This window comes from Bolinopsis microptera, chromosome 10, assembly GCF_026151205.1.
Source record: "Bolinopsis microptera isolate Bmic1 chromosome 10, MBARI_Bmic_1.0, whole genome shotgun sequence".
In the NCBI taxonomy this organism is placed as follows: Eukaryota; Metazoa; Ctenophora; class Tentaculata; order Lobata; family Bolinopsidae; genus Bolinopsis; species Bolinopsis microptera.
This window is the reverse complement of record NC_087081.1, coordinates 7,945,515-7,959,999: the sequence shown is the minus strand read 5'-3', so window position 1 is coordinate 7,959,999 and position 14,485 is coordinate 7,945,515. Positions and strand designations below refer to the sequence as shown.

The 14,485-nt window shown below is 36.7% G+C and overlaps 1 protein-coding gene across 1 annotated transcript in view; it reads left to right on the top strand.

Moving 5' to 3' along the window:
- Positions 1-14,485, top strand: part of LOC134821703 (uncharacterized) — a 27,928-nt gene continuing 13,443 nt past the window's right edge. The window contains exons 1-4 of the mRNA XM_063832430.1: positions 1-121; positions 526-575; positions 3,360-3,453; positions 6,997-7,169. Of these exons, the coding sequence (XP_063688500.1) occupies positions 11-121; positions 526-575; positions 3,360-3,453; positions 6,997-7,169 (428 nt within the window). The 5' untranslated portion in view covers positions 1-10. The remainder of the gene's footprint in view (positions 122-525; positions 576-3,359; positions 3,454-6,996; positions 7,170-14,485) is intronic.

Here is a 14,485-nt window from a genome sequence, read left to right as displayed (position 1 = left end):
GGTTCTAGTAATGCATGATGGAGGTGGAGGCCAGGAATCTTCAGTTATCAGTCTCTATGGTAACATCTTCATCACATTCGTTGGAGCTGGGATACTCGGTCTACCTTACGCTTTTAAAGAGGTTTGATACTATAGTAACCATGGTAACATGTTACAGTAACCATGGTAACATGTTACAGTAACCATGGTAACATGTTACAGTAACCATGGTAACATGTTACAGTAGCCATGGTAACACGTTACAGTAACCATGGTAACATGTTATAGTAACCATGGCAACATGTTACAGTAACCATGGTTACATGTTACAGTAACCATGGTTACATGTTACAGTAACCATGGTTACATGTTACAGTATCCATGGTAACACTTGTACACTTTCAGTAACCATGGTAACACTCTTGACTCTCAGTAAATCTATATATTATCCGGGTTATCCAATACTGAACTCAATAACATGGTGCTTTAGAAGTTGTGGAGTTTTAACTAAATTAATATCATTTAACTGTAACTATTTCATTTCAGGCGGGGATTATTGAAGGTGCAATCGTGTTAGCATTCGTGGCAGTACTTAGGTAACTGTAAATTTGCAATTTTATGATTAATAGTTAAATTAGGTATTACTTATAGTAATAATTTTAGATTATTCTTGAATTATTGATCGTTTTGTTTATGATACAACTTTTTTTAACATCAGTTTATTTTTATCAATAAGGATTGTTATCTTTATTACTAGGTGGAAGTGGTACCAAGTGGTCGAATCGTTGTTTTATTAAATAATACACACGTATTATACATATTATTGTAATGCAAAGTTTCAACAAGTTTACAATTTCAACAAGTTTACAATATCCGTCGCTAAAACAGTCACTAAAACAGTCACTAAAACAGTCACTAAAACAGTCACTCAACTAAAAAAGGCTTAAAACGGTTAGTTTCGATTTACATCAACTATAAACTATTCAATGCTAAAATTCATTTCAAATCACTCACACCACCTCAAAAATCCTCTGCAAACGCCCACAAATCAATCTCACACAACATTTTCTCCCTCTAAATCTGGAGGGATCTGGCAATCTCCTGAGCCTCATACTGCTCGATAATATCACCTCCGTCTGTCTGTATCTCCTCTTTCATGCCAGTTAGTTTCGCTAGTTTCGCTATGTTTTGCAGAGAGACGAATTGAGCATCTGAGAGGGGTTTATTGTTATTGTTAGTTATTAAAGTTAGTCATTAAAGTTAGTTGTTTAAGTTAGTTGTTTAAGTTAGTTGTTTAAGTTAGTTGTTTAAGTTAGTTATTTAAGTTACTTATTTAAGTTTTGATGAATTCGTTTTACAAAATTGATACTTTAATACTTAAAATTAAATAAATAGCCACCTGAAGTGAGAGCTGCTAGTAGGCTAACCAAGCAGAATACGTAAGCAGTACGGCGGGTGGACATGCCTTCCTGATAAATAGTAACTGTTAGTGTGTATTTATATAGTTGGTCACTAAAGTTCGTTACTCTAGCTCTAGTAGGTCACTCTATGGTGGGTCACTATAGTGGGTCACTATATTCGGTTACTATAGTGGGTCACTGAAGTTGGTCACTAAAGTGGGTCACTCTATAGTGGGTTACTGTATAATTGGTCACTCAAGGGCTGCTAGAAGGTAAAATTTAAATCCTAGTCTTACTTAATCACTAAAACTCGGTATTAAACATTTTTCAGACGTCTAACTTAACCATGCTGATAAAAACCCCAAAACGAAATGTAAGCTTTTATATTGGGGTGTCACCCCCCCCCCCCCCTATATTGCTCTAGTTCAACACCAACACCTTGCTGTTGAACTGCAGTACTAACACTCTACTCTGCTCCGAGCTTTAAGTAGCATCCTACAACAAAGAGAATTATTGTGAATAGTGAAGATGCGTCGCCATTTGTCAAATGAGGGACAATCATGCGAGTTTTTGTTCACGCTGCAACATCTTTCTTTTAAGTATGATAAGTGTTTGGGTCACATGACCATTATGCTTTGTCACGTGACAATCCAGCTTTGTTTGGATTTTGTGGTTACTTATTCACTGCGAGATTTAAGTGGATTTTGTAGTTTTATCATGTCTCCAAAGCATGAAAATCCTTCGTTGGTTGAATTAGGGTCAGTCTCTTTTTGGAGGGCGGTGCCGGGAAAATTGAGCTTCAATGAAAATACTAAAATATTTGTATTGACCCCTGTCTTGATCCCACTACCCACTACTCAAAGTGCTACCCATTAATAAACTAGGCAATTTGGTTATCTGTCGATGGACACTTCACGCACGGTTACTTAACACAGGGTAAACTAATAAACTAATAACTACCTTAATTCTAGATACATCTGAACCTCGGTTGAAACGTTAAGCTGTATTATACAGTTAAACCCTGATTTACCGCGGAGTTGGGGGAAAGGAAACATCCGCGGTAAATCAGGGTCCGTGATAAATCGGTGTTTTGTTTGTTTACATTATACATGTTAAGCCCTATTTGGGGGAAAGGAAATGGCCGCGGTAAATCGGGGTTTGCGGTAAATCGGGGTTTTACTGTATATAATAATGTTAGGGTTTATTTGTTTATTTATTTATCTGATTAAGCTATAATATAAAGTTATAATTACCACACCCTCCTACCTAGCACCCTCAATATTAATTGGCCAGTACATAACTTGCACCAGTGCATCACACATCCTGCAATACAAAGCAAGAGATTCATTACATTAGCATGATAAAGAATAGTTAGGGAGTGTTCACATAATTTTACGTCAGCAGCCGATGGGTGCCGGGGGGGTTGGGAAATGCTGACGGGGAGGGGGGGGGGGGCGGGGGGTAGGGGGTCTGGGCCTTGCTGACAGCAAAGATACATGAATTTTGGCCAGCATTTTGTTGATTCAAGTTTGGTTTTTCGAAGTCCGCACCTACCCCTCGATATACGATCATGGAGTCGAGGCTTCCCCTTTGTGATCTCGAAAGGCATTAGGCATGCTTCCCCTTTGTAATGTGAGCTCGGAAGTGGGGAACCTCCCTGTAGAGGTACCTACGCATTTGATATCGAAAATGACTCGGACCAACAAAAAATGTCACATATTATTCAAAGTCTTACTGGAAACCACATTTCATGCTTCCCTGATCATTATGAGCCGAAAATAGTTTTGCGGTTAGGGAGGGGGGGTCGCTTGATGCTGACAGTTGCTGACGGAGGGGGCCGGGGGTGAGGGGTAAACATGGCCAAACACTTGCTGACGTAATATTATGTAAACGCTCCCTTATTCTAAAAAGAGTGAGATAATCACCAAAATGATATACAATTATGAGGTGAAGCATTTGACTAATAATAACATGTTTCAGTATTAAGGCGATGTTCCTAGTGATAGACTGCAAGTACAAGATATTATCTCAGCAACTAGATCTGGAGAAACTATTAGAGGGAGACTCCAAACAGGTAATATTTCCTTGATTCTAGTCAGGTATTATTTTCTTGATTTCTAATCAGGTTATATTTCCTTGATTTCTAATCAGGTTTAATATTTTCTTGATTCTAACCAGGCAAGTTGCGAAAGCAAATTTATTCTTTTATTTTTTCCAACTAGTCAGTTATGAATAATCATTTCTAAATTTCTATCAGCAAATCCTAATTTTGGTAATGTTCTATCTATAAATCTATATATTGGACACTATAACGATTAAAACCTCATTTTCTTTACCTTTTCCAATGGCAGAAACATCACAGGGAATAAGTTATCTGGTTCGGGTTGCAATAAGGTAACACGTGTTTTGCAAGCGCACAATGTGCGTTATTACGAGAATGTTATCACACAGGTTTCAAATAGGATAAATTTTACTCGAATTTAATGTTGTTTAATAATACAGGGGGGGGGGGGGGGGGACAAAAGTCAGTACCCATACGTTGGCCTTAATAGCTCAGTCACTGAGTGCCCAATTGAAATAATTCTTTCTAGGATGACTTACTACCACCACCGGTTCGAGCAATTTGTCAAATCGAAAAATATTCGTGTTCATTTTTTTCAAACGAAGGTTCATTTTCGCATTTATTTGATAGTTTTGATTTGTTGATAGTCGGATCGAGCCAAATTTTATTGAATGGTGTTTGGTTATTTAAATTACGTTTGTTCTGAAAAAATGAGAGTTTTAGCTTCTCAGATGACCGAGACATGAAGCATAACGAGTTTGTTCATTACGTGTGATAACTGATCAGGTGATTGGGTTGAGGCTAGATCTGCATTATGGGAATCGTGCAGAGAGCCTAATTACGGTGTCATAATTGGATAATCATTGAGTACCCAATCAATTTTGCTAACGAGATAAACAAATTGCTTGATAACTTCGTCATTTTAAATCTGTTTCGCACCATCTTTTCAGATTATATTCCGGATTAAATTACCTATTGCAATATGTAACAATGGAGTCTCTAACATGTTCACAAACACCAGTATAAGCAATTCGATGTTGATTGGGTGTGGCCCCCAAAAATATAATTTTAAAATTTTGGTGACGGAATCCTCGAACAAGTAGGTACAGTATGCCATCTGCAAAGCAACGACTCTCAATTTATATAAAACACAGAGGTGGTATAAGACCCAACGTATGGGTACTGACTTTTGGCCCCCCTGTATTATTATTATTAGATAGCATAATGTTCAGGCTTCAGCTCTGATCTCAGTTAATTTCACTCACGACATGTTACACATTGTTCTCACGTTCTTGATAAAAACGTCTTTATAACTAATGATATTTACTGCGACACTCACTTTAGGGGAAACAACGACTTCTAAACTTGTCAAACAGTTTGACCCCCTCCTTTCCAGACCTCTTATTGTGTAGAAGTTAAAATTTCATTACGTATTAAGGTACCATAATCCCTATTGTAGTCTCTATATAAAAGTTGTAGTAGTACCCCTAGTCCCTATAGCCAACGCCACACACACTTTTACTAGTTAAGCCGCACAGAGGTGTGTGCCATAGTTTACGTTACAGCACGGTTACCGTACAATGTACATGGTTAGGGTGGTAAATCTGGTAATCTGTTGTAGTACATACATGTTGTATTTAGCAAACGTAGATATTACACGCTTTACATGTGGTAGGGTGGCAAACATTTTCCAATTTTAAGGAAACTGCTATTATTAGATATAATAAAAGAGATAGTTCAAAACAACGCCCATATCTAATTTTTCCCTAAAACAAATAACTTAATGTCAAAACTTCACTGTAGTATCTGGAACAATATCTCTTGTCATAAGCTAAATTATCCAACAACCATTTACATCATGAAATTAGGAAACTTCTCTCGTAATGAAATTGTATTTAAAGCTTACCTGATATCTCTTTTCGAAACAGTGCAATGGTCACATCTTAACCAACAACTTAATATCATAATATAGTTAATTCGATTGCTTAATATATTCGAGCTTTCCATTTAGAATTAAAACAAGTCCTTCATATTATGGAGCCAGGTTGAGGACTAGCTACACCTGGTTTCCATCCCATCACTTAATACTTAATACATGTAATAGATTTGTAATTAGTTTAAAAACCGAGCTACTTTATGTTACTTTAATATGTTAATTTCCCAAAATGACCCAATTGGAAACCCAGCGATAAGGTTTTCTTCCTTATAACTTGTACTTACTTCTTCCCTTCTTCTTTGATTAGATTTGATTATCAAACAGTACCAGGCACCAGCCAACAAGAAATGCGGCCGCTTTTCTTTTGTGGATGGCCGCTCAATTTCCCGATCAGTGATGGCTTATTTTATTATATATTCAATATAACCTGAGTCCCCAGTCTTTACTGTTTATAAGCATGCAGATATAACAGAGTGACAGGCCGAGCGCCGCCCAGCTAATTCCATATTGAATTTGGAAATCGTGTAACCGTTAGTTTTATTGTTTGACTTGTTAATGCAACCTGACAAGGATCTGTGCAAAATAGTAATTCTAACAATAATAACAATATTCTATCAATTAGTGCCTAGTAGGATAGGTACATATCATGGTGGAATTAACAATTCACTTGGTCAGTTCAGCGCTGCGCGACAATAATTATTTAATTCAGAATATCTCGCAAAATAACTTTGCGCAGGCTAGTTAAGAACGTGGGCGACATATTGGCATGCACACACGGTCGCAAAGCTACCATATCAAAAAAAACCTCGTTCGCTAACCATTGTCCTTGACTCTTTTGTGCCTTTGAGTCATGGATCGGGAAAAAATCCAGTAGGTGGTTAAGAAATTCTTATGACATCGACCAAGACAACAAGGTGAACGTTATGATATAGGGCATGGGAACCTTTTTCCCCTAAATATTTAGTTGTAATTCGTTTTTTAATTGAGCTAGGGTGCAGTAATTGTAGGTTACAAAAGATCCTTGCAGAGCCATTCTGGGCAAACATCTCTTTGGTTTTTGTAAGACTAACTGACTGTGTAAGAGTTGCAGATATGACGACTCACGTAATGGCTGATGAGGTCCTCTTAAATGTAACGCGCGGAATCGAATACATTTCAACATAGCTTTTCCGCGCTCTCAGAGCAATTATTGGTTGCGTCGTGAGCTCATCATCTCTAAAATATATCCGGTGAATCGCTGATCTGATGTGGTTTTCGACCAGTTTCAGGTATTATAGCTGTATGTGTGTTGTCATTGGCTAAATGTGTCATTTTCACCAATTCCCCTTCATTTCCATCATTTTAATTATCCGACTCGCCAGTTGCTACTATCTTTGAAAGTTGCTGTCACATTTTAGAACTTTTTGTCAATTGTTACCCTATTTCAAAACCTTCACGTTTATTATAATAGTGCTGCCATTTAAAATTGACGTAGAATGAGGAATAATTGGATAAAGCGTAACAACAGGCAGAGGATATAGTTTTAGTGCTCTCTGCCGGGTCAACTTAGACTGAAATCACTCTGAAAACGGTTTATGAGCGCTTTAACAGCACTCTGTAGTTACCAGACATTATTTCAGGACGTTGACCTCGAGTACGGGGATGTTGGCCAGGTTGCCCTGGGTAACACCGGACGCTGGCTGGTTGAGGTCAGTCTCTGCCTGTCTCAAGTTGGGTTCTGCTGTGCCTACGCTATATTTATACCTCACAATGTGGTCCTGTCCATTCCTGCTTTCAACTACTCTGGCCTTCTGTGAGTATGAAGTATTTTATAGTGTTAATGAAGTATTTGGAAAATTTTATAACTATTTTAAAATGTTTTTAAGTAGTTTTAAATGTTTTTTGTAGTATGTAGTTTTATAATGATTTAAGTATTATTTACTTACTTCTGAGAGTATGATATTAAGTGAGTATGAAGTATTACAAGTTTTATAAAAATAGATATATTATGCGATAGATAATTTCAAATCAGCGGTACTTAAAAGTATGAAAAATAGAGAAAGAGTGTAGATCTCTGATGTTAGGGTGTGTACCGGCCGTGGGAAAAGCGAAATAAGTTAATCTTTATCTGTTTAAACGCACATAATTTTAATAATCATACCATATTTTTAGAATTAGTTTTAGCATGTCTTTAATAAACTGAATAAATTCCCCCGATATTCTTATTTTCACGAAAACTTAAAACGCTTATTTTTGCAGTAATTAATTTTATATCAATCATTATTCATTATTTTGTCAAAGTAATAAATTTAATTTATGAACACTGAACAGAGCCTTAAGCAAATTAATGAAATCATCCGATAGTCTAATATCAGGCTAACAAATTGTGTCACAAACAAGGCCGTTTCCTTGTTTTTGAATCAATCAGAGTTCAACACTATCAAACACTCAAATCATTACTTTTCTTTTTAATAAACGATCGCAAATTAAACTAACTAACTATGTAACGTTCATAAAAGTTTTAAAACATTTTCTTCCTTATTTTGTCTTTTATAAAATCAAATCTTTAGAATAATTCGTTATTTTCTTATCTAAAACATTTCTAAATCATATCAATCAGAGTTTAACACTATCAAACACTCAAAATATTAAATTTTTTTCTTTTTAATAAACGATCGCAAATTAAACTAACGTTCATAAAACTTTTTAAACATTTTTTTCCTTATTTTGTCTTTTATAAAATCAAATCTTTAGAATAATTCGTTATTTTCTTATCTAAAACATTTCTAAATCATATCAATCAGAGTTTAACACTATCAAACACTCAAAATATTAAATTTTTTTCTTTTTGATAAACGATCGCAAATTAAACTAACGTTCATAAAACTTTTTAAACATTTTTTTTCCTTATTTTGTCTTTTATAAAATCAAATATTTAGAATAATCCGTTATTTTCTTATCTAAAACATTTCTAAATCATATGAATCAGAGTTTAACACTATCAAACACTCAAAACATTAAATTTTTCTTCTTTTTAATAAACGATCGCAAATTAAACTAACCTTCATTAAACTTTGAAAACATTTTTTCCTTATTTTGTTTTTTTCTGCCTTTTTTTTCATCATTTTGTCTTTTACAAAATCTAAAATACATCACTCTTTTTTCTTTTTATTTTATGTTTGACACAAATCCGTTTCCATACGGATTCCTCGGATAGTTTTTTGTAGTTAATGTCTGTGTACCCCTTCATCCTTTGTACTAAATGTGTACCCACTGACTCTGTGACGAATGTTACAGAACACCGTGACTGGCAGATGTACAAATGTAGATATGTAACCTCTGTAAATTACTCTCAGCTCGGCTTTACGCAGGATCAGGATGGTCGGGAACAGTGCGGCATTTACCAGTGGTAGGGTGAATTTTGCCACCAGGTTCCAGCTATAGTCAATATCCAATAGGTGATTATTATTTGGCCAACAACAATGGAGAATGATTTCGTTGCAAGAGTAAACAGATATGCTCAATAAATACAGAAAGGATATCATAAATATTGTGAGATTAGCCCGGTTTGCAGTATTTTGTCGCGGGTCTGCACTTTGCCCAAGAGAACGCTTGATGTAAAACATTTGTAAAAACATACAAATAAGCACAAGTATACCAGGTATGGCAAACTCAAAGGAAAGTAGGGTCATACTAATGAGCGAACCAATAGTTCCAGGATTCATAATGGATCCCAAAATTTCGGCCAAGGTGGCCTCGCCAACCAAGCTTAAGTTTATTAGAAACTCCCACGCACCCAGTTTCACACAACGGGACCGATATTTTTTTATCCAATGCCATATGTCCACCGAAATCAAAATAAGCCCTACAGATGGAAATATAGCTAAGCAAACCTTCAAAGCCCGCTCTTGGAGCCTGTAGAATGGATTTATTATATTGACTAGTGTAACCCGGCCTACGGCCGGGATTTCACTGCCGCAGTTAAAAAGGGTAGGAGTAATTACCCGCTGAGTCAAAACCCGCATTAGGTGACCCAATAGTTTCTTAAACAATAATCTCATAATCAGTTATTTCTTGTGGATAATTTAATCATTATTAGGCACCACATTCCATGATCATAAGGTCTGAACACCGAGTATTACACCTCATCACTCCCGTCCTGAACCGCTTAAATCGTTATAGAAATTAACCCTTGTTAACTCCGCACCACACCCGCATATTATATTTGAAAACACGCATAACATTGTCGTATGAACTCTCTCTCTCTCTCTCTCTCTGCAGTCCAAACAGACCCCAAACACTAACAGTACTCCCTCCCCTAATAAGCTTAAGGTATAACATTACAGCAAATCTTCCGGGCTAATCCAATTATGACGCTACTTAAATGCAGCAGATAACATATTACACAGTAATGAGAGAGAGCGAGAGAAAGAGAGAGCAGGCCCCGTAACTCTTGCCGTTCTGCTCAAGCAACTTTATGTAACATTTGTGGTACAAAACCATCAATAAAACCACTTACCACCGGCCGATTTTTTAAAAAATTTCCTATGGGCTTCATCAGAGTTTTGTCGACACTATACCGAAAAAATCAGTCCCGTAACTCTTACCGTTTTTTTTGTATAACCGACCGGAAATTACACACGGACAGACAGACAGACAGACACACACACACACACACATTCTGGTGTTATTAAGGTGATCGTTTTAACAATCGTCAAAACCAATACGAACAATGTGGAGGTTACGTAGAAAAAGTAACCAAACGAAGTGTTTGTCACGTACACCCACGTTGGCAACGGCAAGTGTTCATTGTTCGCGCACAACAGAGTTACTGATCCCCGGGCTATTGCTGAACAAGCACTTCCAATGTCGGCAGCAGCGATGAGAATGAAAAGGAGGGAAGACAGTCTTTTCCAGTCTTTGAGATAATGATAGATTATCATTGAGTTCTGGATGATGATGTAAGCTGCAAGGGTGAGGTTGATTGGGGCAAGATGTACCATGGTTTTTTGCTCATATCCAGTCCCGCCTATATAAGTAGTAGAATAATCTGACGTCATTTCTGGTTTTAGGTTTGGATACAATAGAGAGGAAGAAACGTTTTAAAACTGAAACAAGTTATCGTGGCAGCAAAACATACGTTTATTCGGAGTAAAAAGTAAAAGGTATAACTATAAAGCTATAATCGGATTCCCGTCACGAAGTTAACCTTGAGTAGCTTTGTTTGCCAGAAATACTGGAAGCAATGCAATGTAATTGGATATTCCGTCGGAAAATTGGCCACTGTCTTAATTATAATAACATAAACCCGCCACGCAAAGGGTTTATATAACAGATCATCCCGCGCTAGCGGGATGATCTGATAAACACATACGAGTGCGCGCAGCGCACGAGTTTTGTGTTAATATGTAATCCCGAAGCGCCAGCTGAGGGATTACATTTATTTAGCCCTGAGCGTGAAGTGTTTATGGATTATAATTATCTCCGGCGATTTCGACAAGGGATTTATACTTTAGAAGAGAGTGATTGGAAAGCAGTTCATCAATCTGAATGTCAAACCGATCTGTCATAGTGGAGCAATAGCTTGAACGTTAGCAGGAACAAGAGCTGGAAGGAGAGCAAGCAAAACAATACTATTTTTAGGGCACGGACAAGGGTAGCTGGCTAGTCGCCAACTTCTCACGCCACGCGTTGGAGAAATTCCAAGAATTAGCTGCTTTGGCAACGTTCCCAGGAATTTGCGTGTAAAAGAAGTGGACGGTTACGATGTTTCATATCACGTGGTGCGCTTTCGTGTCACGTGGTATAGACTCGGCGTATGCTATTGGTGGCACGTGGTACGCACGTGACGCGCCCACGTGATCGCGCGTCTAACTGTTCTACTATTATCGAGTTCTAATCAGCAGTATCATTGATTATTGTAAGTCGGAGAATTGAATGATAAACATCAGTTACGACTAAAAAGCGGGCCGGGTTTATACAAATTTCCGGGGCGGGATGATATCACCTTGAGATGTTTATCTAACAGCGGGCCGGGCTGAGTGATAATATGATCCCGCGTCGAAATCCCGGAGATATTTATAACAACCGCTCTACAGAAAATACATACATACTGCATACAGCAATGAGTATGACGTAGAAATGTCAATTTATCTATTTACCTTCATTGTCATCCCTGAGTGTATTCAGAAAAATCAGAAATTTAATTAAATCAATAGTCAATAAAACTACACGACATAATCAGATAAACATGTTAAACGTATAATGCACGCTATACTAAGGTATGCTAAGGATTTTGAATAAGATACCAATTTTGTCCAACGTTTTAAAATTAGGATATACCTCATGATTCCGTAATTTGCTCTGGACTAAAAGTTAGAATTATTTTTCAGTCTGTTCTGCTTTATATTTTGACTGCTGTCTAAATACTATATAAAAATTAGAGATCAGATGAACGCCATTCTTGGACGCGAAGAGAATTATGACTCTTCGGACTACATTGAAATTATACATCATCAATCATCTTACTATATATAAAGCGAGACGATATATATATATCTGTGCCATTTTACTGACACCACGGCATCAACTTTAACGCGACTTTCCGCATAAACCGTAAAAGATATACAACTGGAACTTTTTTGGCTGGGTCAAATGCTTTAATGGCCTTCAAATCAGCTTGAAAAAATAAAAAATTGGCCAAGGAATAATGATTTTAGAGCCGAAAATTTGGACCCCCAAGTGGTGTCAAAAACGCCAATTAAATAGGTAATAATTATTTTAGTATTTTGAGTCTTGACACCGTTTAGGGTTATATTATACGGGTTCCTGCTAGTATGGATAACTGTAATAACATACGAGCTTGGTTTTGGCCATGTTTTGATTATTCGGCATTTTTGATTTTTATGTTAACAAACCTGATTCCGCCAATTTTAATTCCAGTGTCTTCTAGCCTGTAACTCCAGTCCAACTTATATAGATCAGTTCTGGACATTACACTGTAACAGTATCAAACTTTATATAGATCATTATCACTTCGAGATGGCCAGGCCTACTCTCATGCTCTCTATAGGTGATGATTAACTCTGAAAAACTAGGGACAACTGGGGAATGATCCCATATCCAAAAACCCGCATTCTCGCATTCTAAGAATGTAGGAAATTTTTAAAAGTAGGAAATTTTTGACAAAAAGTAGGAAATTCGAGAGCCAACTCTGAGAATTTTCGATAATATTTCAGTAGGAATTTAAGTGAAAGAGCAGACTCAAAGTTGCTGGACCGTTATTTAAATGTCCTCAGTCAGGGATCCACTGATCCAGTCTATCAAATTTCGTTTCACAGACCAAAGTTTTTTGCTATTAGCTACAAAATCTGTGCATCAAGTAACCACTAACCAGATGCTAATTATTGGGGCATTTTCGCGTACACGACATAAATAGTTGTCATTATTACTTTATTAACATTTTACTATCTACTTATCTAGTCTAAGAAACCGGATATGTCTACAGTGTCACCCGATAATCTGTATTGGCAAGCAGTAGCATATACACATCACGTCTTCAATGTGTGTATCACACTGCACACACCCAGCCCAAATTCGTGTGGCGTGAGAAAATATCAGAAAAACAGGGCGTTTTAACTAATCTGTACGATGATGCTAGAATGGGCGTGAGAATTGGACTTTTTCTAGTTTTTTAATTAGTCGCTCTGCCCGCTTGCTTTTGTTGCTTACATTGGGTTGTTGAACTTCCTATTAATCATGAATCGTCCAAAGTTCCATCACCATGTTCTGCTGAGGGTGAAAAGCTTGTTCAACAGGTTGCTACGAGAATGGCAAGAAACCACTCTTTTCTAAAAACCACCCATGGGGGGATGGGGGCGGCTATAGAAAACTTCTGCAAATCCCAATATAGACTACCATTCCAGTTTTGATAATATCATTATCAATCATGTAATGTTGTGAACGGTCATCAATGCAATTGTAATAACTTTATGTCAGGAGTTCAAAGAACATTATATAGTATTATGAGTTGATGTAATACGTCTAAACATGCATAATGCATAAGCATTCTTTGTTGCGTTTCCTATCTTATTTAAATAGTAAATACTAATAGTCATTATTATATTTTTGGAAAATTTAAATTCCTTGTTTCTTGAATATTTGGTCTCATACTTGCTTCCTTCTCCAAATTCCCTTAACCCTGTATTAGTTTATAGCTTGGAAGCAGAAAGTGATGGTAGTAGATGAGAAAACATTTTTGCTAAAATTATAAACTCTTGATACTTCATGCTGTATCCTATTTCGTGCTTTAGTTAAGCCAAGTGTTTAGGGATTCTAGAATCCAGACAATTTATCCCAATAAAAATTGAAATCAGAAAATAGTATGCTAAAATCGTTCTCCATTGTCAGATTCGTTCCAGGAGGCCAAATCTAGTTTAAATTTGCAAAATTTTCGGGGGCTTCGCCCCCAAAAGTAACCTAGGATTATCTATTAAAAAGCATTCCGGGCACTAAAAAAGTAAAATTGAGAATCTGGAATCCGCCATGAAAAATCTTTGAACCGCGCGAATACAAAGACTTTTTATGCGAGCGAAGCGAGTGGGCCACAGAAAACGAAAAAATTGAGAATGTAGGAAATTAAAAATTTTTTTGGATATGGGGGAATGATCCCAGAACCTCGACATTTCGCGTATCTTGCTCTACCAATTGAGCTACTGACCCTGATTCTCAGAGCGAAATCACCACTCATATACAGCACAATTTCATGCTTTGTGTGGAATATCATTTATCAGTTATTTAGAATATAAATTCGCATGTATCATGCGAATATATATTCTAAATAACTATATATAATATATAATATATAAAAATATATAAATATATATTCTAAATAACTGATAAATGATATTCCACACAAAGCATGAAATTGTGCTGTATATGAGTGGTGATTTCGCTCTGAGAATCAGGGTCAGTAGCTCAATTGGTAGAGCAAGATACGCGAAATGTCGAGGTTCTGGGATCATTCCCTAGTTGTCCCTAGTTTTTCAGAGTTAATCATCACCTATAGACAGCATGAGAGTAGGCCTGGCCATCTCGAAGTGATAATAATAATTAAATGTTTCGCAGATT